The 25,160-nt window shown below is 49.9% G+C and overlaps 10 protein-coding genes across 10 annotated transcripts, besides 1 other annotated feature; 3 read left to right on the top strand and 7 right to left on the bottom strand.

The window, feature by feature from the left end:
* Positions 1–237: 237 nt before the first annotated feature.
* Positions 238–1,808, top strand: FPSE_03110 (uncharacterized protein; the record flags this gene model as incomplete). Its single annotated transcript, XM_009256229.1, has 4 exons — positions 238–282; positions 539–661; positions 851–1,597; positions 1,659–1,808. The coding sequence occupies 4 exons, from the start codon at positions 238–240 to the stop codon at positions 1,806–1,808; spliced, it is 1,065 nt and encodes a 354-aa protein (XP_009254504.1).
* Positions 1,809–2,174: 366 nt separating this feature from the next.
* Positions 2,175–3,175, bottom strand: FPSE_03109 (uncharacterized protein; the record flags this gene model as incomplete). Its single annotated transcript, XM_009256228.1, has 2 exons — positions 2,175–2,907; positions 2,964–3,175. The coding sequence occupies 2 exons, from the start codon at positions 3,173–3,175 to the stop codon at positions 2,175–2,177; spliced, it is 945 nt and encodes a 314-aa protein (XP_009254503.1).
* Positions 2,537–2,570: a microsatellite.
* A 503-nt stretch (positions 3,176–3,678) lies between the features above and the next one.
* FPSE_03108 (uncharacterized protein) lies at positions 3,679–5,490 on the bottom strand (the record flags this gene model as incomplete). The annotated part of the gene is made up of 2 exons (XM_009256227.1): positions 3,679–3,852; positions 3,904–5,490. 2 exons carry the CDS (start codon positions 5,488–5,490, stop codon positions 3,679–3,681), a joined length of 1,761 nt encoding a protein of 586 aa, XP_009254502.1.
* Positions 5,491–7,117: 1,627 nt separating this feature from the next.
* On the bottom strand, positions 7,118–10,423 carry FPSE_03107 (uncharacterized protein; the record flags this gene model as incomplete). Its single annotated transcript, XM_009256226.1, has 2 exons — positions 7,118–10,082; positions 10,137–10,423. The coding sequence occupies 2 exons, from the start codon at positions 10,421–10,423 to the stop codon at positions 7,118–7,120; spliced, it is 3,252 nt and encodes a 1,083-aa protein (XP_009254501.1).
* Positions 10,424–11,056: 633 nt separating this feature from the next.
* On the top strand, positions 11,057–12,012 carry FPSE_03106 (uncharacterized protein; the record flags this gene model as incomplete). Its single annotated transcript, XM_009256225.1, has 2 exons — positions 11,057–11,062; positions 11,122–12,012. 2 exons carry the CDS (start codon positions 11,057–11,059, stop codon positions 12,010–12,012), a joined length of 897 nt encoding a protein of 298 aa, XP_009254500.1.
* Positions 12,013–13,479: 1,467 nt separating this feature from the next.
* Positions 13,480–14,577, top strand: SYN2 (the record flags this gene model as incomplete). Its single annotated transcript, XM_009256224.1, has 3 exons — positions 13,480–13,554; positions 13,621–14,157; positions 14,230–14,577. 3 exons carry the CDS (start codon positions 13,480–13,482, stop codon positions 14,575–14,577), a joined length of 960 nt encoding a protein of 319 aa, XP_009254499.1.
* Positions 14,578–15,502: 925 nt separating this feature from the next.
* On the bottom strand, positions 15,503–17,537 carry FPSE_03104 (uncharacterized protein; the record flags this gene model as incomplete). The annotated part of the gene is made up of 3 exons (XM_009256223.1): positions 15,503–15,753; positions 15,806–17,234; positions 17,355–17,537. 3 exons carry the CDS (start codon positions 17,535–17,537, stop codon positions 15,503–15,505), a joined length of 1,863 nt encoding a protein of 620 aa, XP_009254498.1.
* Positions 17,538–19,119: 1,582 nt separating this feature from the next.
* FPSE_03103 (uncharacterized protein) lies at positions 19,120–21,330 on the bottom strand (the record flags this gene model as incomplete). Its single annotated transcript, XM_009256222.1, has 4 exons — positions 19,120–19,998; positions 20,047–20,691; positions 20,750–20,872; positions 20,920–21,330. 4 exons carry the CDS (start codon positions 21,328–21,330, stop codon positions 19,120–19,122), a joined length of 2,058 nt encoding a protein of 685 aa, XP_009254497.1.
* Positions 21,331–21,740: 410 nt separating this feature from the next.
* Positions 21,741–22,616, bottom strand: FPSE_03102 (uncharacterized protein; the record flags this gene model as incomplete). Its single annotated transcript, XM_009256221.1, has 2 exons — positions 21,741–21,852; positions 21,910–22,616. The coding sequence occupies 2 exons, from the start codon at positions 22,614–22,616 to the stop codon at positions 21,741–21,743; spliced, it is 819 nt and encodes a 272-aa protein (XP_009254496.1).
* A 706-nt stretch (positions 22,617–23,322) lies between these two features.
* On the bottom strand, positions 23,323–24,790 carry FPSE_03101 (uncharacterized protein; the record flags this gene model as incomplete). The annotated part of the gene is made up of 4 exons (XM_009256220.1): positions 23,323–23,352; positions 23,405–24,524; positions 24,627–24,636; positions 24,697–24,790. The coding sequence occupies 4 exons, from the start codon at positions 24,788–24,790 to the stop codon at positions 23,323–23,325; spliced, it is 1,254 nt and encodes a 417-aa protein (XP_009254495.1).
* Positions 24,791–25,160: the final 370 nt, after the last annotated feature.

Below are 25,160 nucleotides of genomic sequence, written 5' to 3'. Positions count from 1 at the left end.
CCTGGCTACAGCGGGGTCCCCCAACAATTAAACCCTGTGTAGAAGGATGCCCTGTGTAAATCCATGCCTGGGGAGCCAGCCCAGCTAGAGAGAGCCCAAGCATCCATTATTTTCTGCCAGGCTCTTCCTATCGTCTCCCACTCTCCTCCCCCGTTTCTCTCTCCCGTCCCCATCTTCATCTTCATCACATCCCTTCTTTAAAGACTCATAATCTTCAAGATACCAAACACCGCAATCATGTCTGTCCCCGCCTTCTCCGACATTGCCAAGCCGGCCAACGATGTATGCCTCTTCTGACCTCTCCCCGCGTCGTCGTCTTTACTTCTGCTTTGGTTCTTCTATCTGTGATACATCACGGCTGCGACAGATCTGTTTTTTCCCTACTATTTTGGATCCCATACCGAAGAGTGGAACGGACCATACAGCTCCAAGATGCCAATTGCTTCGACATTGGAACCAAACACCTTTGCTATACCTGCAACATGATTATTTATGAGCTCCGCTGACTTTTGCGCCTCGTTTTTGCGCCGTTTTATAGCTCCTCAACAAGGATTTCTACCACCTCTCTGCCACCACCTTCGAGTTCAAGGACACCGCCCCCAACGGCGTTGCCTTCAAGGTCACTGGCAAGTCCAGCCACGAGAAGGCCACCTCTGCTGCTGTGAGTATTTCTTCACCAACGAATCCAATGGCAGGCTATCGTATTGTTTTTCGTTCGGGAGTTCGGAGGCTAGTGCTCGGTCAACCGCGGCTTTCGGCGCCGTTGTCGAACTAGTTCTCTACAACTTCAACGAGAAACGAAATGGCCTCCCTCCTGCTTTGGAACACATCACTGACCTAAACCTTACAGATTGAGGGAAAATACACCGACAAGCCTACCGGTACGACACCACCATCTTCTTCTTCAACGTCACTTTCACTTTCACAATCTCCATCTCCGTCTCCACCACCCGTATCTAACCCCCGCCGCAAACAAAACCTCCCCTCTCTCAGCGTCTCGCGAATCCTGGGGCCAAAGTCGGGATGGCCGATCGGATTTGCGACGTCTGTTCGACCCGGCTTTGCTCAATTGCTAATGTTTTACTCCCGTACAGGCCTGACCCTCACCCAGACCTGGAACACCGCCAACGCTCTCGACACCAAGATCGAGGTCGCCGACTCCCTCGCCAAGGGTCTCAAGCTTGAGGGTCTCTTCAACTTCCTCCCTGCCACCGCCGCTAAGGGTGCCAAGTTCAACCTCCACTTCAAGCAGCCCGGTTTCCACGGCCGTGCTTTCTTCGATCTCCTCAAGGGCCCCGTCGCCAACGTCGATGCCGTTGTCGGCCACGAGGGTTTCCTGGCTGGTGCTTCCGCTGGCTACGATGCCAACAAGGCTGCCCTGACCGCTTACAGTGCCGCTGTCGGCTATGCTGCTCCCCAGTACAGCGCTGCCATTACCGCTTCTGACAACCTCAGCGTCTTCGCTGCTTCTTACTACCACAAGGTCAACTCCCAGGTTGAGGCTGGTGCCAAGGCTACCTGGAACTCCAAGACTGGCAACGCTGTCGGTCTTGAAGTCGCCAGCAAGTACCGCATCGACCCCGTCTCTTTCACCAAGGTTCGTAGAATTAAGCTCAAAAGGAGAGGGATATGCGACTGACTCATGATCCGAAATATAGGTCAAGATCAACGACCGCGGTATTGCTGCCCTTGCCTACAATGTTCTCCTCCGTGAGGGTGTCACCCTGGGTCTCGGTGGCTCTTTCGACACCCAGAAGCTCGACCAGGCTACCCACAAGCTCGGTGCCAGCTTCACCTTCGAGGGTTAAACTGCTTCTAAAAATACCTCTATTCAGCTTCTAGCATAAAATTTGCGCTAGAATATTCCGCTCTGGAGTTGTCCCACCCTAAACAGCTCATGTACCTTACAGGCTTGCATTGCGGTGGTCCTTAAGGATGTAGATTATCTCAAATAAAAAATCCCAAAGATCTTTGCCATGTCTTGGTGCCTCTTTTGGTCCGTGAAGCCTCTCTTTAGATATTTGTGCAGGGAGCTCCGCCCTGCCCATGAAGAACTCATCGCCCATCAGTCGTGAAACTTCAGTACTGCCGTTTAAACGTCTTTCATACCGTATATCCTTTCTACTCGCGCTCTAAAGAGAAATATCAGGTTCCGACTGTTTCCCCACCTTAATCTAAACTTTCTCCTTCTTCTGCTGTCCAATGCTCATGAACTGAATATATATGAGAGGGGCCAATAACGTCGTTGCCAGAATGCCCGATACAATGATGAAATGTCCAGTGATGGACGTTTGCGGCTCGAATTCGACATCGTCATCACCCATAGCTCGCTTCTGCCATCGACTTTTACGCCGCTCATCCTCCCGTTGATGTGTTCGCGTATGGCCTGCTTTGTCAAAGTGAGGGACATCGTTCTGGTGCCCAAAAGGGTCGTCGCCTGGTCCCATTCCTCCATGAGCAGAAGCCTCAGGTTTAAAAGGGTCACCCCAGGGACTCTGGTTACGACTGTGTGATGCTCCATGTTCTTGCGACGATGCGCCGCCGCCGCCGCCTCCGCCACCACCACCACCAGTGCTCTCTTCATGCGCCTTGCGACGTTTGTCCGCCTGGTCTCCCCAGCCTCCGCTGCGGTAGAAACTAGGTGGCGGGCCGCGAAAGGTACCTCTCCTGCGGCTTAGACCTGAAGGTGCGCGTCCACCAGCCTGATGGGAATGGTAAGAACCACGCTGAGCGGCCGTTTGTGGTGGGTGATGTTGCAGACGAAGGACATCACGATCGTAGGCCGAGCGGCGCGATTTATCAGACAACACTGTGTATGACTCGGAGATTAGGGAAAATGTAGATGAAGCGTTTGGATCTGAGCGATTGGCATCAGGATGGTGGGTCTTTGAAAGTGAATAGAAGGACCTAAGAGGTGTCAGTTACAAATATATCATCACGACCGTTACGGGCAATGACAATACTTTTTTATTTCTGCCGGCGTGGCGTCATGCCGCAAATTCAGCCGCTCATAATGATTCTTCTTGGCGATCTCATCATGCCGCCCTCTTCGTTGTTGAGATTGTAGTCCATGTACACCGATAGCTGGCGCCGAGCACCGGAGCAGTCTAGCACTGCAAGCTGGAGGAATTGGCGCAGGGCGCAGGCTACAGAGGAGAGAGGGACGCAGCGGCATGCCGCATTACGGCCGTGGTAAGAAAGGATAAGGAGGAGAGCGAGTTATTTCAGGATGAAGTAGTGGTGTAAGTGAAATGGGGACATGGGTTAGGTACTACCTAGGTTATGATACATTATTTTGGTGGTGATGTAATCTATGACTGGGGCGAAGGTTATATGCGTGAGGCGGGGCTATGCGATTAGCGGGATCAGTACCTGTATGAACCATGCCTTTATGAGCAGTATTAATGACATCAATGCCGTGTAAATCTCGTTAAGAGTAAATGATTTCGAGAATGTTGATATCGTACCCTACATCAATTCGTGGCTCTTGCCGTGGAGGCTCTTGCACATGGGTTTCAGTATTCATTCAGACCAGGTTGCCTTCATGCTTTCATGTGAAGAACGGCTGATGTAGACTCAACCATATATAAAAGGCTGTTATAACCAAAACACTATGCTTCCATTTTGCTAGCCCATTAAAACACCAATATAAGAACAAATCGTCCGCCAGATCATCGCTTAATGGCCGAATTTCCACCACGATGTCTTCTTCTGAGGAGTCTCGAGCTCCTCGCCCTTGGGACGCTTCAGGGGGTGTGCCTCGGTATTGAGCACCCAATCATCCAAGTTGATAACGTTGGGATTCTCAAAGGTGAGGTAAAAGTACTTAATTGTTTCGGACATCCAAAAGGTCTAGCATATTGTCAGCTTTAATCTGGGAAGTTGGAAGACTAGGAAACCTACCTCCATGTTATCGCGCTTATCGCTACCCTTCCTATTGACATCAGTGATTGTAGCAAAGGCCTCCTGAGTCTCAGTCTGCTTGACAATGTTATCCCACATGCGCCAAGCAGCGGTGCGCCAGACATCGTCGCCTGTGATACGCCACATGTAGAAGACACTCTCAATAGCCTCGGGGCGCAGTCTGTATTCTGAGTTGCGGACTCGGACGAAACCCTCAGGCAGCTTGTCCTTTTTCTCCACGGGCTTATCACTCCAGCGGCACTTGCTGGTGATAGACTCGCATGCTTCAAGCTCAGCAATCTCGGGCATGATGTTGGTGGGGAAAGCATCGTATGCCCAGACACAACCAGCTGTTAAACGAGAACCGAGGTCGACAAGATCAGTTCGTGAAAGAAGCTTGCCAGCCAGAGCATAAGTCCCACCGATAAAGCATGTCAAGTGCTGCATTTCAGCAGTAAGCTTGGGTTTGGCACCATCCTCGCCTGGCACTGCGTTGCCTGACATCAGTATGTTCAGGTCACTAGGATTACGAGGTTTGAAGAGCAAGTTCTTAGTGGCGGTGTCGAGAGCTTTGGTGGTCATCTCAACGTATTCAGGATCCAGGCCGCCCAGCAAGGCGTGCATCTTGGGCAGGTACTCGTAGAGGGAATCCGCGCCAGCTCCGAGGGTAAAGCGATCGTCGTCGACGTTTTCCTCACGATAGTTCATGACATGTGGCCACAAACCAGGAATTTTAGTATTGTCCTGGTTGCGGTAGAAGAACTTCTTGATGCGTTCGGTGGCATCATAGTACTTGGGGTTGCCAGTAATCTGTGATAGGCGAGTGAACTCGAGGCACATTGAACCACCTGCAGCGCCAGACATTTCTTCATCGGCTTGCTGTTCTCCATTTTTGGCGGACTTGAAGTAAAGCCAATGAGATGGCAGGCGGTTGGGGGTGTCGAATGCAGCGTAGAGCATCTCGCCTAGCTCAATGGCCTTACCGAGCAAGACAGCTTCGTCAGAGAGCTCGTAAGCAGAGAGGAGGCCACCAAGGTGACGAATAGCTACCTCAAACAGGTTGAGGTAGCTATCACCAGTACGTGCCCAATCGATCATGGCAACCATCTGGACAGCTTCTTTGAACTCATCCTTCATGTCAAGAATCCAAAGAGTGTCGAGAGCATCGACAATCTGGGCAGCCCAGCCAGAAAAAGTGGTCTTTCCCTTGAGGGAGACTGGCGCCAGCTCGTCCCAACCCCATGCATGCTTCTTATAGGCCTCCCAGCTCTTGGTGAAGGCCTGCTTGATGGCCGCTTTTCTAGCAGTCGTCTCGCTGTCTTCTGTGTAACCGTTGGGACGTTCTTTTTGAATCTTGGGCAGTAGCTTGAATGTGCCATTCGGGGGACCCCTGATGTCTTCGACGGGGTGGAAGATCTGCTGCTTGCTCCAATCGTAACTACTAGGAAGGTAGTTGTACGTTCCTATTCTCACGGTACGGTAACGTTCGTAGGGGCGAAAGTTGTGGACAAGGAACCATGTGATGGCGATGAAAAGAAAAAGGCTAATATAGCGACGACCGGGTCGCCCTTGGAAAGTGGCCAGCATTATGATGTTATATGCGCATTGCGCGTCGAAAATGTGAGGGTTGAAGTGTGGTGAGTTTCACCGAGATACGAAGAGGGAGATATCAAGCAGTCAATTGGGTCTAAAGAGCGACGTGAAGAGCCAAGCACAAAAGAAGAGAACAAGAGATGCAAGAAAGGAAGAATCAGCGTTGCGCAAGTAGGGACGGAACAAGCTACTATCTATGGAAGTGTAGGCACATGTGTACCTGCCTGTTCCTTGGCTGTACCTGCTTTAGTAAGTGTGCGGCGTGGAGATGATAGACAAAAATAAGGGAGAGACAGTGGTCCAATGGCGGAAGCCAAGCCAACCAGTTCCAGGGAGGGATTGATATGCAACTTCCAGGGGGAGGCTTGCGTATAGTACCTGAACACCTACCTACTAGGTACCTAGACTCAAATACGTGCGGCTGTAGCAGGTAGAATGCTTGGCGCGTTATAGTAAAGGCTTCAGAGCTTTGAATTCTTCTGTTTCATTTTGCTCTACATTGCAAGACCCTTAAATACCTATCAAGTATGCAGTTTGAATGCTGGATGTTGAACTTGGTAGCAACATAGACAATTTCAATCCTTTGCATGGTGGATATTACCGTTGACGACAGCTGCCCACACTAACTAACATGGCACTTGACAGCCACTAAAAGATACCCTATAAGGTGGCGCTTCATACTACTAAGCCAACCCTCCATATAAGCTGGAAGGCCAGGTCAATTAAACGTAGCCGTTCAATCTGGCTCATTCCTAATCAGCTCTGCTAGACTACTAAGTTGATGCCAGAATTCCCACCCAAATTCTGTACGGCGGTGAAAACTATCAACCCCTGACAGATACATCTCTCCCTTACAACTTCAGCCCTATTGTCTTATACACTCGATGTTCTGTTTTCCTGGCAAGGGGCAGGGCAATCCATGCAGAATCAATTAGTCGCTTTGTCCAACAAGTTAGTATGGTGCTCTTCAACATTCCTCTGGTTCCCCTTGCTTCGGCCCAAAACTAACCTTGCGTGTATACTGAGAACTCCTGCATGAGCTGTGATTGATCAAAAGAACGACTTGAGCTTGTTTTCTATCTAGTAATGACTGACTATGGTCAACTCGAAAAATCAATGTAGGGTGCCAAAGCACCAAGCAATCGGGTGGCCCACGAATCCTCCAATGTGGTTTGAACCATCGTGTTATACGAGTTCGCTCCATCATCTTGTCTTGTACGACTAAACAATTTAGGTTGTATGTCGTTGCAGGCCACTTCTCCTCACCTCATTCCTCACGCCTTCCTTGACCCCTCCGCTATCGTAATGTTTTCTTTTCAAAGATCAAGACAATCTGCACCTGCCGGGCCTGCTACGACCCTATATAGGGCCGTCGTGCGCCAAGCCGCTGGCAACGCAACTCCCATGTCTCTGCCCTGGCTTGTAACCTAGCCGGGCGTCGTCCAACAATTGGGACACGGCACGGTGTCCGCAAAGAGGGGCGGGATTTGACCGCGTAGGCCTTGCTGAAAGGCTTCCGAAGGGAACGGCGATTTGCCCTCCACTTATGGCGGCAAAACGTGCAGCGGAGCCCGTGGGATGCAAAATTGGAATCATCTACCCATAGCGCTCATTTGTTCCTTCAGTCGTAACCTCCTCCAATCTGGCTGTGGAATGCCGTGCTGACACTCTTCTCGTCGTCATCAAAACGTCGTCCATAGCCGTTACCGGGAACCATGCGTCCACTGCTTTCGACGTACTGCTTGAGGCGGTCGCTTTGACTGTACGAGACAGGCCGCATGCCCGTGACAGCATCATGAAGTCCTGCTCCAAGACTGACGCCGCCTTGCCCTACTCCCTTGCCGCCAATCACACTTGAAGATGCGTCCGTATACTCGGAATTGGCCACGCTCTCGCCCGCAATGCTTTCAGTGGCACGGCCACGGCTCTTGCCTCCTCGGCCAGGAGCAGCTACACCTGGTAGACCAGGCCACTGGTCCGGTGTGAAGCTCGAGAACATGGGGGGAAAGGCGCTGTTGAGGGAAGCGCCGCCAAACGCAGAACCGTGAACGGAAGATACATCATCGGGGATGTACGACACCATGGAGCCCAAATCGAAGTCCCGACCCGAAGGAGGCGGGTTGAAACGCCCTCCGTTAGAGTAGCTCCCAGCTCCGAACTGCGGTTGCTGGTTCTTCTGGCGGAAACTAACTTTGGGGCGACTGAACTGAAGCAGACATGCCTGGAGGTTGGTCAAAGGGCCTTCGACGAAGCACTTGCGATCTTTGAAATGAACAAGTAAGTTGTGCCAGAGCTCGTGCTTGGACAGAACCTTGGGATTGCCAAGAATGACAAGACCGTATTTAGCTCGGGTCAAGGCCACGTTAAGACGGCGGGGGTCCGACAAGAAACCAATACCCTGATTATCGTTGGATCGGACACATGAGAGGACAATAAAATCCTTCTCACGGCCCTGGAAAGCATCAACTGAAGCGACCTCTACCTCCTTGTAGTACTCCTTCTTATAAGTTCCCGAGTTTTGCATAGTAGTCACGATGTAGCTTCGTTGACCTTCGTATGGGGTAATGACACCAATATCAGCAGGCTTCACCCCTGCCTTGAAGAAGCGAGTGACTGCTTTCTCAACGTTGGATGCTTCCGTGCGGTTGAGATACGATGTTCCCGAGGCAGAAATTTCTTCGTGGCCCAAATTAGACCAGAACATCATAGGCATTTCACCGACTGGCCAAGGAAAGTCGACATCCTTGCGCAAGCGGTTTTCGTGGGTGACACCATTCTGCAGACTACCGTCGTAAAACATATTGGAGGGAAATTCAGAAAGGCAAGGGTGCATACGGTACTGGATATTCAGTCGGATCGGGGAAAGCTTCAGATTGACCAAGCGCTCAAAAAGTGACTGGTTAAGACCGGCCTTGGCAGCCTTCTTGTTCATGATGACAGGGCCGAGTTGCTTATGATCACCCACAAGGACAACCTGCTTGCATCCAAGAACAAGGGGGATCATGCACTCAGGCTCTGCTGATTGAGTTGACTCGTCGATCAGGACGTTTCTGAACTTCATCTTCGACAGGCGGGGATCACCGGCACCCACACAAGTGCAGCAAACAACGTCGGCATTGTTGAGAATGTCACGTTCGGCAATCTTGGTGAGTTGCTTGTACTTTTTCTCATCCTGACTTGAAAGCTCACCCAGCTCGTTCTTGAGCTGCGAGAGCTTGACAAGCTCGCTGTTGTGCTCTGACATGCGGACCTGTTCATGGAGAGCCAAGAAACTGACAGATGATTCAACATCCTCACGAGATTTGGCTGTGAGGCGGACCACCTTGAGCCCAGTGCGGTGGACGCGCTCGCAAAGCTGATCCACAGCGACGTTGGAGGGTGCGCAGACTAGAACCTGGTTTCCACTCATCTTGGCTAGATGGTAGATGATGGTGGCAGAGGTTACAGTCTTACCGGTTCCGGGAGGTCCTTGGATCAAGCTGAGGGGCTTCTGCAGAACTGCTTTTATCGCACCGACTTGGCTAGGGTTGAGATCAGGAAGGCCAGGAGCAGACCACTTCTTAGGCAGGTTCGTCTTCATAACTTGTAGCTGAACCTCGTGACCCAGCAGAGTGTGGAAAATGTAACCAGATACACTCATGTCATCGACAGCGAAGGTTTTCATGGCCAGTTGCATACGGTCATAGGATGTCGCTTTCCAGACATAATCGGCCGAAAAGTTGTGAGACAGGTCGGTGGGAACGAGCTTCTCGTTTCCAGTCTTGCGCAACTCAAGCGTAACTTCGTCAGACTGGTTGTTCGGGATCTTGATAACATAGCCGACTCCTTCCCAAGGAGATCGTAGCTCGCCTTTGTATCGTAGGCGCATCTCGTCACCGACAGCAAGCTTTACGTCGCCGGACTCAATCTTGTGAAGATTGAAGCTCACAAGATGCTTGTTGTTCAGACCGTAGTCCCAACGAACCAAGAGTCCATCTTCAGATTGTGCTTCCTTTAATTTCTTGTCGTAGTCGGATTCCATCTTAACCAATGGACCGAAGATGTTCTGATAGTGGTAGGGATCGTCGTAGTTTAATAGGACAGGCTGGGGATCGTCATCAATACTGGCTGCCTTTTCAAGGTCAACTACTGTCGCTTTGGGCTCAATTTTCCACATCTCCTCTAGTTTGGCAATCATGTTCGGTGTAAGGTGACGGGCTCTAAGTTGCTCGGAGTCTGATGGCGTCGCAACCAGCCATGGTAGAAAGGCTCGTTCTTCGATCAGTGGTTGCCATCGTGATGTATCCCAGTTCATGTCCTTGTTCGAGGTGTTGGCGGCACAAGGCTGTCGGCAGAGAAGGACAACAACAGTATCGGACTTTGCTGGGATAAAACCCAAAAGGAAAGCATTCTTTGTTCCACAATTGTAGCATTCCAAAACGGTATCGCCGAGGGTAGACTCTGGGTGAAGCTGAACTTCCTTGTGGCGAGCTCGAACGAGGTGGTTCACGATGTGGGTCGAAGTACCGTTGCCTCTCGCACTGCAAAACCATTTATTGCATGTGAGACATTTCACGACACATCCTGGAGAGTGAATGCCGCAATATCTAACCATATGTTAGCAAACGCCAAGGAACAAGGTGCCTAAGCAGTCAACCTACGCGCATGCGTGAGCCGGAAGTTCCTTCTCCTCGTCTTTGCCCTTGAGCTTGAGTCCATTCAGTCCATCAACCGGAACGCTGTTTAGACTATCGTTATCGTCTTCCTCGAATACTTCAGTTTGGTTGTCGTCATCGTCAGCTCGGCGGCGGCCGTTTTGATCTCCGTATTTGGTATAGAGTAAGCTCTCGTCGGGGTCGATTGTAGAAAGATCATCGGCTCCTGCCTTGATAGCAGCAGCGGAGTCGGATATCAGATGATTCCCAACATGGGTGAAGGCGCCCTCCATATTGGTGTTGTGTGGAGTTTGGTGGTGGCTCGTAGGGTTTTCCTGCAAGGAGACTTATCAACGTCTGAATCCCCGCGCTGAACAAGATAGGGCAGTGGCGATGCAGTGAATGTGGGCGGGACCCGGACTGCTAAATGAAACCAAAAGCAAGTGCGACTCACCTACAGCTGTTGTTCTTTCGAAGAGATCCGTCTGGGAGGCTTTTGGGGCGGCCCGGGTCGAATTGCGAAAGTGATTGGGAGTTGTAAGTCGCTGGTAAGGCTCACATCATCGCGGGAACAAATGCGCCGGAACAGAAGTAGGCCAGGCTGCGAGAAATACTCTCGTAGTCAAGCGGAATCGATGAGTAGCACAGAATATCTCGGAAAGCACGTCACAGAATTTGGCTTCAGGAAATTGTGGCTTCTAGTGAACCAGGAATTATATCCAGGTGAGCAGCTGGACCCTCTTTGCTTGGTACAAGTGAGTGGGACACTTTGCGCCCACGTGATAGGCGGTTTTGTTATCGGATCCGTTCGATAAGGAACTTTTTCTATCCAGACTTTCGTACTGGCGGCCAGGAAATTTCATATCGACGGCCAATCTCTGGAGAAGGGTCCTACTTCTAGAAACAAGTTTATACTATTTTACACCATGATTGTAAGCTAGGCCGAGATTCTTTTCGATTCAAGCCATGAATACTGACATTGGTTATGCAGCGCAAACAAGCGCGCCAAAGGCGCGACTACCTATACCGACGAGCTCTTCTTCTGCGAGATGCCGAGATCAGTGAGAAGCGAGCCAAGCTGAGGTCATCCCTCGCTTCTGGCAAGCCTTTGGATCCTACCATCGCCAACGATAAGTCTTTGCGCAAGGACTACCAGTACGACGAATCCCGACCTGACCTCACAACCAACGAAGAACTTGACCTCGACGACGAGTATGCCCAGCTTTCTGGAATTGTCGACCCGCGTGTGCTTGTGACAACCTCCCGAGATCCCTCCGCTAGACTAGCAGCTTTCGCTAAGGAGATCAGACTTCTTCTCCCCACAGCTGTTCGCCTTAACCGTGGAAACCTCATCCTGCCTGACCTGGTGCGCTCTGCCCAGTCAGCCGGCCTCTCCGACGTTGTTCTTCTTCATGAGCATCGAGGTACACCAACCGCTTTGACATTGTCCCACTTTCCTCATGGCCCAACGGTTTCCTTCTCTTTGCACAACGTCGTGCTCCGTCACGATATTCCTGGAAGCGTGCGCGGAACAGTGAGCGAGTCTTATCCCCATCTCATCTTCGACGGGTTTACTAGTCGCCTGGGCGAGCGCATAGTCAAGGTCTTGAAACACGTCTTTCCTCCTAGAGAAGCCATCACGAGCAAGAACAAGGTTGGCAACCGAGTCGTTACTTTCAAGAACATCGAGGATAGCATTGAAGTCAGACACCACGTTTTCGTGAGGACAGGATATGACAGTGTCGAATTGGCTGAGGTCGGCCCAAGAATGACGATGCGACCATTCGAAATCCGAAGTGGCACCCTTGAAAACAAGGACGGCGACGTCGAGTGGCATCTCACGCAATATACACGAACCGCCAAGAAGAAGAACTATCTGTGAGATCATTACGGGTTGCGAACCAGATATCCAACTTTTCCATACAACTGTTCTGTGGCCAGCTATGGTACCTGGACCACAGAGCATGAGATTGGTCACACGTTGATGTGACAACTTTGATTCCATGTTCTCTTCAAACTTCTTGGGCAAGTTAGCACACCGTGATCATGGTCACACAATACACGGTGATGCAAAATAGAACTTGAACGGAACACCGGCGTTTGGAGTTTACAATGCAAAATATCAAACTAGGTGGCGACGGCTTTTAAACAACTGGTGATAATTTTATGGTGGAAGGATTGAATAAACTCCCTAAGTGGACGATGGCCATTGGCTGGTGTTGGCCAACATCAGCGCTTGAACAAGATGAGCAGGAAAGAGGATTCATGCAGACACGGGAATCGACATGGCTTTGTCAGACTGTCTCTGGAGAGCACTTGAGAACTCAAAAGCTTTTGTTTCATCTGGATAACCATAACACTGGTCCTCGAGTTGCGACCATAGTCTACCCAAGTCATATTCAATGTTAATCCAAACCATTAGAACCAAACAAACCCATGTCTTGGCAGTTTTTGAATAGAACCCTCAACGGCTCAGCCACAAGGACATGTCTGCATGTCCGGCGGACAAGGAGCTAAACCAGGACTGGCACGTGTCAGTATGTATTCTTGTCGATCTAGTCTCAAATCCACGTCTTGACCTTACTAAAATGCTCAGCCTGCATGGCAAGGAAGGGGCTATGGAGCTTCGCAATCGCTGTCAGACGGGTTACATTGGATGAGCGATTGAAAAGGCCCTTGACCAGGGTTACTTTTGAAGACTGACCCTGTTCGCTCTCCAGTATTCCTGTACTGCACATTCGCGTCTAGTGTTTACAGTAACCCGCCACTTGCGTAGGCAGCGCTCCGAAATTGCCGGGGTAAGATAGACTAAAGGATCAGAAAACCTCGTACATAAGCTCTGCATATTCTCACGCAATCAGAAATTGACTCTGGATAATTTTAGGTCTTCTCTTCCATCCTTTTCCTCCCCCCCCCCAAAGTATCGACTTCAAACCGTCTTAATTGCCGATCTTAATAAGCGAGTGTTTTGTTTCCTTCTCCTTGTTTTGCTTCTATCCCTGCCCGCTCAGCCGACGAAGACCAAGCTTTTTCCCGATCCAAGAACCTAGCTTCCCTACGTCACGCTACAGCGGTTGTTTCCAGAGTTCTTCCACTGAAGGACCCGTGCACCTTCCACTAAAAGTCAAGGGTGAAGACGCCACTGGGCACTGGCGCCGATTGGATACCTGGACATCATCCAATTCCGACCCGGGCATACATATTGGTCCTAGCCAAGACAATCAAAGCTCAGTCGGGTAGCTTCATCTCGTCACTTTTGCCGGTCAGCCTTTTATTAGTCGTTTTTGCTTCTGCCATCATCACATCCTTCCCCCGCCATTGTTACATTCTCCGAGCATAACTGTTCATCATGTCCTACGATCAGTACAACCAGAACCCTTACCAGCAGGGCCCGGCTCAGGAAAGCTCTCATGGTTACAGCCAGGTACGCGCGTTCCTTGACACTTGAAAAACTGACCACAATCGTGCTGACTCGGATGCTGCGATTCAGACCAACCCATATGCGCAAGATGCGCCAGCCCATGGCAACAATCAATATGAGATGCAAGATTACTCGCAACAAACTCCTGCTGCTGGCTCGAGTCTTTCACAACAGGAATTCCTGAACCGCGTGCAGAGGCTTCGCGATGAGATTAAGGGTCTGACCACCGACATCGATCACATTGGTGTGCTCCATTCGCGAACTCTCGGCAGCACTGATGGGTCCGCAAACCACGAGCTCGAGCAGTATGTCTCTCAGACTCAGATTCGCAACACTGCCATCAAGGATGGGATCAAGGGACTGGAGCGCGATCTTGCAAAGACCAATGACAGCTCTCGCACCACAAAGAACACCCAGTTGCAATCTCTCAGGACCTTCTTCAAGTCCGAGCTCGATAAGTACCAGAGCGTCGAGCGCGATTATCAGCAACGATACCGTGATCAGATTGCTCGTCAGTACCGTATCGTCAACCCCGATGCATCCGAGGAAGAGGTTCAAGAAGCCGCCAATGCCGATTGGGGTAACGAGGGTGTCTTCCAAACTGCTGTAAGTAATCTCTGACAAACAAGGCTGAAACATTCCACATGGACATCACCACTGACATATAATTTCTCGCAGCTGCGAACGAACCGCACCGGACATGCCAGCTCTGTGCTTGGTAACGTTCGCGCCCGTCACAGCGAGCTCCAGCGCATTGAGCAGACTCTGTCCGAACTTGCCATCCTCTACCAGGAGCTTGCCACTATTGTTGAGCAGCAGGAGCCCGTTGTTCAGGCCGCCGAAACAAATGCGATGAACACTAACGAGCACATGATTAAAGGTAACGAGCAAGTTGAAGTTGCCAAGAAGCACGCCCAGAACCGTCGCAAGCTCAAGTGGTGGTGCGCCCTCGTTGTCCTACTTATTATCATCGCCATTGCTGTCGGCGTTGGTGTCGGTGTCAGTGTAGCCAACAACAACAAGTAGAAGACCAGGCCGTTGTCTTCGACGCTTCTCATGTTTTTTTACCGCTACGATCCCGATGTTATGCTTGTTACGTGTTTTTGATCATAGATATCTCGACGACGTTTGGGCCTTGTTTTCTCTTTTCGCTCGCAAAATCAGCGTATACGACATCTCTTTTTACCGTATACCGCATCCCGTACTTAATTTCTATTCTCTCCTCGAAGCGCCCAAGCGCTGAGGCTCTCATTCTGGCAGGCATGTGGAGGAAACGGTTGGGGCTTTGGCCACCAGACCCGTGTGTTGTTAATGGGGTATTATAGCTGCTTCTCGGGGTGGTTATTATCTTGGTCATTTCTTAGCCTAGGTGTGTTTACTTATCTTTACTTGTCTTGTAGGGTCACCTACCAACTTTGCGCAATGCAGCAAGAGGCAGGCGAACACATGGGAGGAGCATTGTATGTATTTATGTGGAAACATGATCCAGAAAAGGTTCTGGGATACATGAATAAGTGAAGAGATTCTACAAGATTTGATACCAGGCCTTTTTCATGAGTCTGGTTAGAGCATAATTTGTCTGAGCACATGGCAGTCTACAGATTGACGAAGAAACGACTTGATTTCTTGTTTCCTCCGATACACCATATATTTCCAAGCCTGTTGAGTACCTGCCCTGCGCCCATCCTCACAGATCCCCAATATGCCTAACAAAGAGATGAGAGAAGTGCTATTATATACAGGTACAGTAGGGTTCAGATGTGTGCATTATAGTTCCCAGCTGCAGAGCATTGCATTGGACTTCACTTGTTGTTGAGGCGAGACAGCTTCGAGGGTGGTGTGATCGTGTCCCGCATCCCATCCTAATTCAACGCCTTCCTTTTTCTCTTCTGCTCCAAATTCGTACACTTTACACGCCATTCTGGCCGTTGATCTTTTGTCTCATACGCATTTATTGAGGTCCCATGCGGAGGCCTCCAGGTCCGGCACCGCCTGCCAACTTTGCTGCCAGCTTGGGGTACTTCTCCGTAACTTGGACTTGTGTTCGGGTGGCCTCAGCATAAGACAAGGCATTCACGATCTCGCCTTCAGTTCGGGCAAGCTCAGCGGCACGCTCGAAGTACTTGAGGGCAGCAGGAACGTTGTTCTGCTGGAGGAGGAGCTGAGCCATAGTAGCAACAGCGATATCGCATTCGGGGTCGACTATTCAACAGTCAGTATCTGTTCGCACTGGTTTAGCTTGGACATCACTCACTAATAAGAGCCTTCTTGCAGAGAGCCTCGGCCTCCTTGAAATCTTGCTTCCACTGGAAGAGAGCCAAGGCCTTGTTGATGAGGGGCAGGACGTTCATAGACATGGGCTTGGTTTGCTTCTCCATCTCCATGGCGGTATCGAATTTCTCGACGGCTTCGGAGAAGTTGCCCTGGTCAAGGAGCAGCTCTCCGTAGTAGTTGTAAACATCGGGCACCTTGGGGAAGTTCTTAATGCATCGTCGGAAAGTAGCCATTGACGAGGCAATCGAGCCCATCTTGTACTGGGTGACACCGAGTTGGATGTGAGAGAAGATAAAGTCCTTATCGAGATCGATCGACTTCTGGTAGTCCTTCTGAGCATCGGCGAGGTCACCCTTGATGAAATGAGCCTGGGCACGGTGGTAGTAAACATCAGGGTCGTTCTTGTCCTGCTCAAGGGCCTTGGCGAACTCGGCCTCGGCCTTTTCAGGCTCACCAAGCTCCAGGCTGATGCTGGCGCGCTTGATGTAACTTTGCGTCATCGAGGGGTCAAGCTCGATGCTCTTGTCGAAGTCTTGTGTAGCCTCGGCGTGGTTACCGAGCAAAGTGCGGAAAGTACCTCTCATGTTATAAGCAAGTGCCTCGTACTCACCCAGGTCGCCGAGCTCCAGAGCCTTTTCGAAAGCTTGTCGGGCCTCCTCGTATCCATCGCCAGTCTTCTTCTCCAAAGCTTGGAGACCAATCTGCACCTGTCCCTTGCCAGTATCAGGGTCCAGCTCTTCTGAGTCCTCGAGGCCTTCGGGGCGAGGCTTGGGGCGGAAGCTCTGAAGATAGTTTCCAACGAAGATGGGGCTGGGCAGCTTGGGTGGTCGGGAGGCCATCATCTCCTTGGCCTTTTGCTCGGCAAAAGTCTTGAGAAGGCGCTCGACAGCCTGGGCGGTGGACTCGCTCTTGAAGTTATCGATGATGCATGAAGCTGTAAAATCGAGGAGAGCCTCGGAGTACTTCTTCTGGTGCTCGTACGCAGTAGCGCGGCGGTTGATGGCCTTGACATAATCAGGGTCCATGTTGATGGCGGCGGTAGTATCCTCGATCACCTGATCCCATTCGCTCATGGCACTGTGACAGGCGGCTCGGTTGGAGTAGAAGACAGGGTCGGCCTTGCAGAGGATAGCCTTGGAGTAAAGCTCGATAGCTTTGTTATACGACTTGTCGCCGTAGGCTTTGTTGCCAGCCTGCTTCAACTTGGCGGCATAATCTTCACGCTGGTCTTGAGTAAGGCTAGAAACTGACTCCTCGTCGACGTCGGGCAGCTCCGGCTCAGTCTCAACAGAAGCAGGCTTGGATTGGGAGGGGCCGGTTGAGGGTGCTTCCTTGTCAGCTTTGCGATCGGCTTCCTTTCGCTTTCTCCTCTCCTTCTTGCTAATCTTTGGTGTTGTGTCCTTGGCGCTCTATCGATTTAGGTGAAAAAGTTAGCCAATAGTTACGGAAGTTTATGGTTCAGCATAGAACCGCATCATAGGCGACAACATCAAGAACGGCGTCATCAAGTGGGCGGAGGAGGGACATACGTTGTCATTGAGGTAGTAAATCACACCGGCACCCGTAACAGCAATGCCGACACCAGCAATGGTGTAGACGACAGTCTTGTTCTCTGACGCCCAGTGTGTTAACCGCTCCCAGAGACCAGAAGAAGGGTCGACGGGGACGAGAGTTGGCTGGCCCGGAGCCATTGACGGAGTTGGACCTGACATTGCAAAGCCTATGAATTAATAAAGAGGATCGGCGAGAGGGTGAGGGAGGAAGCGAAGCCGTCGATGCGGGATTGAAGGAGCTTAGAGAGAGGAGCCGATGATGTAGAGGCGCAGTATCAATCAAGCAAAACCAAAAATCAGTGAGTGCAGTGTAGTGGTGTAATGGTAGGTGGTAGGTTAGTGGTAGCTTCGGCGGCGGGCTGGGCGGGCTGGCTCAACCTTGGTCCCGTCGCAAGAAAAAGCTGAACGGGATGGCTGTGGTTCGAATTTTGGCGCGCCAGTGGTGGGGGTTTCGCGGGCCGGGTCCACTGAAAGTTTTTCCGATCAGCACCACCTACAACTTTTAGTTCAGCAGTCTACGTAACTGCACACAGTACCTGGGAAGGTTAGCAGTCTATAATGTGTGTGTGAACTGAACTGGTTTCAACACGATGTTCGCAGTGACGCTATGGATTTGATCTTCCCCATCCATGTCACTGCCCGTTGCATCTGGCCTCGTTCGGTATGGTCTAATGATCGGTAACTAAAGGTTCCATGGGTCTGCAGATGACGTATATGCCTGAGGCACTCGGACGGAGGGGTCAGCATGGAAATCAGATTGACCATCCATTAATAATTAGGCCTCGCTACTCCATAGAGGTAGGTAGGCCTGCTTCTTTATCACAGTGCACCTCATCCACATCCAATTGCTCAACTACCTACGTACTGCCTATCCACCCATGCATGCATGGCAAAGAACGGGAGCATGCGAGGGGTTTGTGATCCTTGATGCTCGCTTCAACTGCTTTGGTCTCTTTGCGGCCCCTGTCACTCATGTCTAGCGGTCTGATGATTTCTGCGAATAATAAGGTGATATGTTGCGGGGGCTTCTATCGTGATTCGGCACTCTCCTACAAATATATGTATGCACATGTGTATGTGCGTATGGATATTATACCAGATCGATCTAGAAACTCCATTCATGATGGAAATTATGGGGAGGCGCAGCAAGCGAATGCGTGTTTAGGCATGAATACATTACACGCTGTACTTGTGCATATATGCAATCTGTTCGAAGAAGCATTCCCTTTGATCTCTCGAGGGTCCATGCAAGACTTGAACTTGGCAGATGCTCATCGGCGACATATGTCAGTCACTTTACTCTCCAAAACCAACATGGCATCCTTCCTACCTTCTTTACCACTATTGCCTTTCTAACCTAAAACTCCCCTAAATACCATAAGTGAGTTTAGTATATACCTCTATTCTTTTCATCATCATCGTCAGCTTCATTTTGCGCATCTCTTATCGCCCACTAACCAACTGCGACACGTATATATACATCACGCTACAATTCGAAGTACTCTTTCAATTCCAGTTATAATAAAGGAGGCAGCGATTGCCGAAGGGTGCCGGCTATTGTGTCTTTATTGCAGCAACTGTCCATCCTGGGAACCGTTATTAGAAAAGTTAGCCTCCAGGCGGGTTACTAAAAAAGAAGGGACTTAAAGTAGAATAAATAAAATTATTAGTCTACTCTTAGGCTATATATACACTAAAAGTGATCTAATATTTATATTAGCGACTAAACCAGTATCGGTGTTTATGCAAACCACCTGGCCGATAGTGCCTTCGGCTCCCCCAGCGTAAGCGGCCACTCTCGGGGTCTGTCTCCCCAAATCAGTTCGACTCCTTTTTTCCTCGTTGCCTCACGGAGTTTATCCCCCCAGTCGCCCAGAACAGTCTTTTGGTATATTTTCTGCAGGTGGGTAACCTTGAGGATAGCATCAACCATGGTGCAGAATTCGCGCTGGTCGTAATGCGATGAATTGATCTCGAGGACCTCAAGGTTAGGGAAGCTGGCTAGAAAACCCGGCAGATACATCTCGTCATCGGTCCTAGGGTACGCACGGAATCTGAACTCTGAGAGGCCAATGCATCTGATACCATGGTCTCCGCGAAGCCACGAGTGATCTTGAATGTGTTGAGTGCTGGCAGACCCTTCAGGGGCACCTTGGTGGTCGAGAGGAAAGGCAATGTCCAAGGTGTGGAGCTTCTGGGCTGCGAGAGTGTCACCAAGCACCTTTCCAAGCTTCAGAGGAGATATAATGGCTTGGCGAAGACGTAGGGAGCGCAGGTCTGTATACTGACAGTTCTTGTTGAACCCGTTTGTTGTAAGCATTCCCTGTTCTTGGTTTATCAGTGTCTCCAAAAGGACTATGAGACCAAGCGGGCCCTCGTGATCGACCTTCGATCGAAAGTCAAAGTCCATGTATTGTAGTGTATGCCTACCTCGCAGCGAGGTAAGCTGCCGAACGGCTTGCGCAGTATTCACATCAGAAGAATCAGGTCCGTGTAGTGTAATTGCTCGCAATCTTGGCCAGTAGTCATCAAGTTCCGTATCTGTGGGAATCTCCATCGAGAGTTGCACGTCCCGCAGATGGAGTTGCTGCAGGTATGGTGTCTTGTGAGCAATCCGCCACTGTAATAAATTAGGCACGAATACCAGTTGTCATCAATTCAAACTTACTGTGCTTAGTCGGAAGGGGCTCGATTTGGAAGACTCCTCAATGCGCAAGTACTGTAGGCTGGGTAAATCGGGGAACTGGAGATCATTATATAAGCCAGACTGTGGCAAGCCATTGATATACAAGCTCTGTAGACCCTCACTGGCATGTTGTAGGAGTGGACTCAAGATCTTGGGTTTCCGGATTAGAATATCCTGAAGATTGATATGGTTCAACTTCTTCAGGATGCCCTTTGTGTCTGGGATCGTCAGGTCTTCGTCGACACTGCCCTTGAGTTCAAGGCGCTCAAGGTTCTTTGATCCCTGTAAGATAATAAGAAGCTTTTGTTGAGTGAGTCTAAAGCGCGAGGCATCATCGATGATGATCTGACGGACGTCCTTGCCCGAATAAGAAATTAGTTTCTTGATCGACTTGATGCCAGGAGGACGGTTAATGGGAATTTTTTTGGTGAACAGAAGAGTGCGCCAAAGTCTCTCATTGCCGTGACTGGAGAGATACCGCCTCCATCCTTTGGATACACCGGTACATCGCACAAGAGTGGCGAAATCAAGGTAACCGAATATGCGCTGGATAATCTCTGGGGGGTTCTTCAATGGGTCTCGACGATAAAACCGAATATGCAACGGTTGTCTGGCGGTTTGGAGTTTCTAGGCACAGTTCAGTACGATCGCATTTTCTCTCGGCTTCAAAGAAAATGTTGCCTACCTTGAACTTGGGCAATTCGGCTTGATGGTTGTTGTTCCCCGTCTCTATTCCTGCATTGTACACTTTCCAGGCAAACTCGTACTTTTTCTGGAGACGCAATATCTTACCAAGTCGCAAGTAACCCTGTTATGGTAAGCATAGTGCAGTTTTATGGGTAAAAGATCTCTTACATCTGGTAGTCTTGGAGCAAGCTCTAGCATCCATTCGGCATCCTTTTGGGCCCGCTCAAGCTCCTTGATATCTTCAAATGTTGCAGCACGATAGTCGAGGGCCTGTATATGCAGCTTGTTATCGCATTTGTTGAATGTCGTGCGAACTGTGCACTCGCAAGTATACATAGCCTCATTGAAGATTGAGCCACCTTCTGATGCCACTTTTTCGAAGTTCTTGCAGCTGCAGCGTGGGCGTTTGCCTTGCCGATTGCACGCACATAGTTGCATCGCCTTTTGGATGTAAGCAGTCGGTTCAAAGTCTGCGTGCTTGATACATACTATGGTAAACTGCTTAAGAGCAGGCTTGAATTGCTGGGCGCCGTATAGCCGACGACCTTCAGCAATCACTGCCTCCTGTGTCTCAGTCATCTGAAGGTCATTTACTCTGGGGGCGGTGCAGAACTCAGGTATCAGAAAAATTGACGGCTGGGAACATAAGAGACAAAATTATTAGGTCGACTTATGGTACTTAGACTAGGCTTCTTAGACTATTTATTTTTATACTCTAAGACTTATACGATTACGTTTGGGCCAGGTGATCGCGACGCGACAGATCATGTGATTCAATCCACCCGGCCTACCCTTGCATAAGAACTCACAGAACCTTCTTTCAAATTAGAACCCGCCACAGCTTGTTACCCTGCATCTCCGAGTTAACCTGGCAACTTTAACCACCATGATATCGTTTGCAATAAAATTCAATATTATTTTCAGCGTAAATTAGCCAATCAACTTGGGGCATTTTTCGGAGATGGAAAGACCGCAGATTGGTTGGGTGGTCATTGAAGATGGACAGTTGCTGCAATGAAGCCCCTGACACCATTGCTAATCCAACACTCCTCGCCGTGAACCAGAGTATTGACATTGATCGTTTCCTCAAAAGCAAGCCCCCTAGTTTTGAATTAATACCCAGTCCCTTATTGGCCATCGATAAAAAATTACACATACCTTTCTAATGCCCAACGCCTGGAAGTCCCATCCTGACCACCACTCCCTTCGTTCCAGCTGAAATGGGTTGCAACCGGTGGTGTGATCCATTGTCCGTTCCTCCAGAAATAAGGCGTGGTAAATGTGCCTTCCATAATAGATCCATCATCTTGGTCAATGATCAAGACTTCTGCAGGATCCGCGTATGTTATACCAGCACGCTGTCGGGCAGTGTCGTATATCTCTCTTTTTGTGGTTTTGAAGTGGGTATACTCGGACCTTGTAGTCGCAGGACGATCGACCAGAAGGCTAAAAACCGTGGCCTTCCCGGGTTCGTCGTCAAGTGTAGCACGGGAAGGGGGCGGAAGTCGAGCTGGAAATAGATTCTGCAGGGGTATTTCAGGTATCCTGAGTTGCTCAACCTTGATATCGCCCTGTCGAGACACGACTAACTTTATTTTCAACGGTGTTTGCTGAGATGTTTCAACTCTGTCTAAAACAAGTTGGGCCAGGGAGGAGAGACCATTATCACCCGATAACCTACTGATTGCAGGCTGCCATTTCCAATGTGTCGCTGCTCTGAGAAGTCGGTCGCGGTGGAAGTCGAGCATATACAAAGGAGAACCGTTCTCAAAGTTCCAGCTTGTGTCACCGAGCCCGCTGCTTTTTATATGCTCAAGTCTCGGGTCGTACCTCATGGAGGTAAACAGAGAGAAATCATCACACATTTTTTGCAGTTTAGGTTTCACGGTCAGTCGAACAACTCACTTTTAGCTTGGCTTAGAGAGTGTGCTGGAAGAAGGAGAAGAGGAAAGAATGGGTCACAGGATAATTCTCATGAATGGGGTACAATTAGTCATTCAGTTACCCAAAGACGAGTGAAGCTGAAATATATCGAGTGCTGTCTGTAGCTTCTTATAGTTGAGATGCCGAGCCCTGTGGCTCATTGACTTGCCTACGGTTTTCTACATATTGTTGCAGTATTGATTTTTTACTGTTAAGCTCATATATCTACAAAGATCGAACGAGTAACACGTTCACACATTCATAGTTGAGAAAGGCTTACGGTTAATAGTGGGTCTCTTCCCCTTTGGGGGTTTCGGATGAAATCACGGTGTTGAAGTTTTTGGGAAACGTGTATTTGTCAAGCGCAACTGGCGAAATCACCCTAAGAAGATTGGTGTTTTCATAGGTTGTGCTGGAAGAAGAGGAAGTGAGGTCACGCCAGAATTTTATAGGGAACAAGTTTACATTTAGAAGTACCCCTTGCATAATGTCAATATCCCCTGCCGCAATCATCCCTTTAGTGAATATTGTTCCCATTCGGATTCCGCAAACATCTGCAACTTGAGCTGTCGATGACCCAAGTCTACACTGACGCTGACACCCCCCTTTAACAGTCCAGGTCTTTATGACGAGCGGATTCCTACCCGTCTAGGCTCTTCCGACCTTGAAAGATAGGACCTGTGTATGTTTTGTTAGTAAATAAATTGTAAAGAGGGAGTTCGTGACCAACATCATTTTTGCCGACAGCAACAGTATCGTCTTCAGATACTCGGATATTTCCAGCACCTTCGACAAAGGCAATAGGTGCATCACCCATAACTTTGCGGGCCACATCTCCAACCGTGCTCCCTTTCTTAACAAGAACGCAATCTCGGAAGACAAACTTGGACTCTGAAGCGCCAGAGCTGAAGGTGGACGTGTTTCGGACAGGGAATATAGGGACAAGGCCAAGCAGGTCGGCGGCTTTTGACAGCACTTGTACAACGCCTGTAGATCCAAAGCGATATAGTACCATGTCCTTGAGGTTTTCAATTCGGGTGCGGTTCTTCTCGTCGAGGTCTTTGAGGCCGCCACCGGTAGGATCGCCCTGCTCTATCAAATCCTCCTTCGTGTCGACGAATTCGCTGCCTTCAACATACTTGACGTAACCCTGCTTGGCCATCTTTCGCAAGAAGATTTCCGAGATTGCCGAGCATAGTACAATGGTGTTTGGATCCTGCTGCTTGGCGATCTTGGCGATGTTCTTGTCGGCATCCGGATGATCGATCTTGTTGAGAGCGATAACTGTAGGAAACTTCTCGTCGATAAAGGCATTGACAACCATCTCGACGGTCTCGTTCGACCAATCCTCGAGAGGTTCCTTGAGCCCACAACGGTCCAAAGCACGGTTCACAGTAGTTGATGTTGATCCGTAACCAGAGAACTGTCCCTGCAAAGTTTCTGTGGCTGTCGCCTTGATGGCTTGGTGTCTTCGTCGGATAGACCCCCATTTTTGCATGAGATTGCCGAGAACCCAAGCTACAATCTCGCTGCGCAGCCATGCAATATCCACGGAGGGGTCATAGCCTCTTGTCTCCTTACCTTCCGCGTCAACGGTACCGGAAACATCGACAACGTGGATAAGGGCATCTGCGTGACGCAAGTCATCAAGGAACTTGTTACCCAAACCACGACCCTCGTGGGCACCAGGAACGAGGCCAGCGACGTCAAGAAGCTCGATAGGCACAGAACGGCGACCCTCCACGCAGGCACCATAGTTCGGTCTGCACCTGTCTGATACATTGAAACGGGTGCAAGCACACTCGATCTGAAGATAGCCAATAGCTCGCTGAGGATCAATCGTAGTGAATCTGAATGTACATGTCAGCTCTCACGACAGATACCAGCTTACAAAAGCGCATATGGTCAAGTATGGAGAAAACTAAGGAGCATGAAACAAGGGCGAAGCATACGGGAAGTTGCCTATGTAACTTGCGATCAGCGCCAAGTTGCGGCAGCTTTGGCCAGGGTCTTTCTACCAACCAACTTTGGATGTGGCGTCCGTCAAGCTGTTGAGCGTAGAGCTCTTACCAGCCGAGGGCTTTCCGACGAGGCCAATAAGGGGATCTCGAGGCATGATGGAGATGTGCTATTGTGCTAATCAAGGGTTTGATATGAGGCTCAAGTAACGATTGAGCAGCTAAATCGAGCCTTGATGTGTAAGACCAGGGTTTTGATTCCACAATGACAGTCGACGGCGATGCCAAGAACAGAACAATGATAGTTCTGCAAGCGTTTAGCGACTTTATATATGCCAGTGTATGTCGTATTTCCCTCCGGTTTCGTGAGAACAAACGGCGTAAAGCTTGATATAGTATGTGAAGAGATAAATCTACGTGACCCCATAGCATCGAATCGAAGCCTCACAACGTAAAATTGGTTCTCGGCCTAAAGAGGCTGAAGTGGGCCGAATTTTTTTACAGTGCTAGATGGCTATAATCCGGATT

This window comes from Fusarium pseudograminearum, chromosome 1, assembly GCF_000303195.2.
Source record: "Fusarium pseudograminearum CS3096 chromosome 1, whole genome shotgun sequence".
NCBI lineage: Eukaryota > Fungi > Ascomycota > Sordariomycetes > Hypocreales > Nectriaceae > Fusarium > Fusarium pseudograminearum.
The sequence above is the reverse complement of the archived record's forward strand: the minus strand, read 5'-3'. Positions and strand labels throughout refer to the sequence as shown.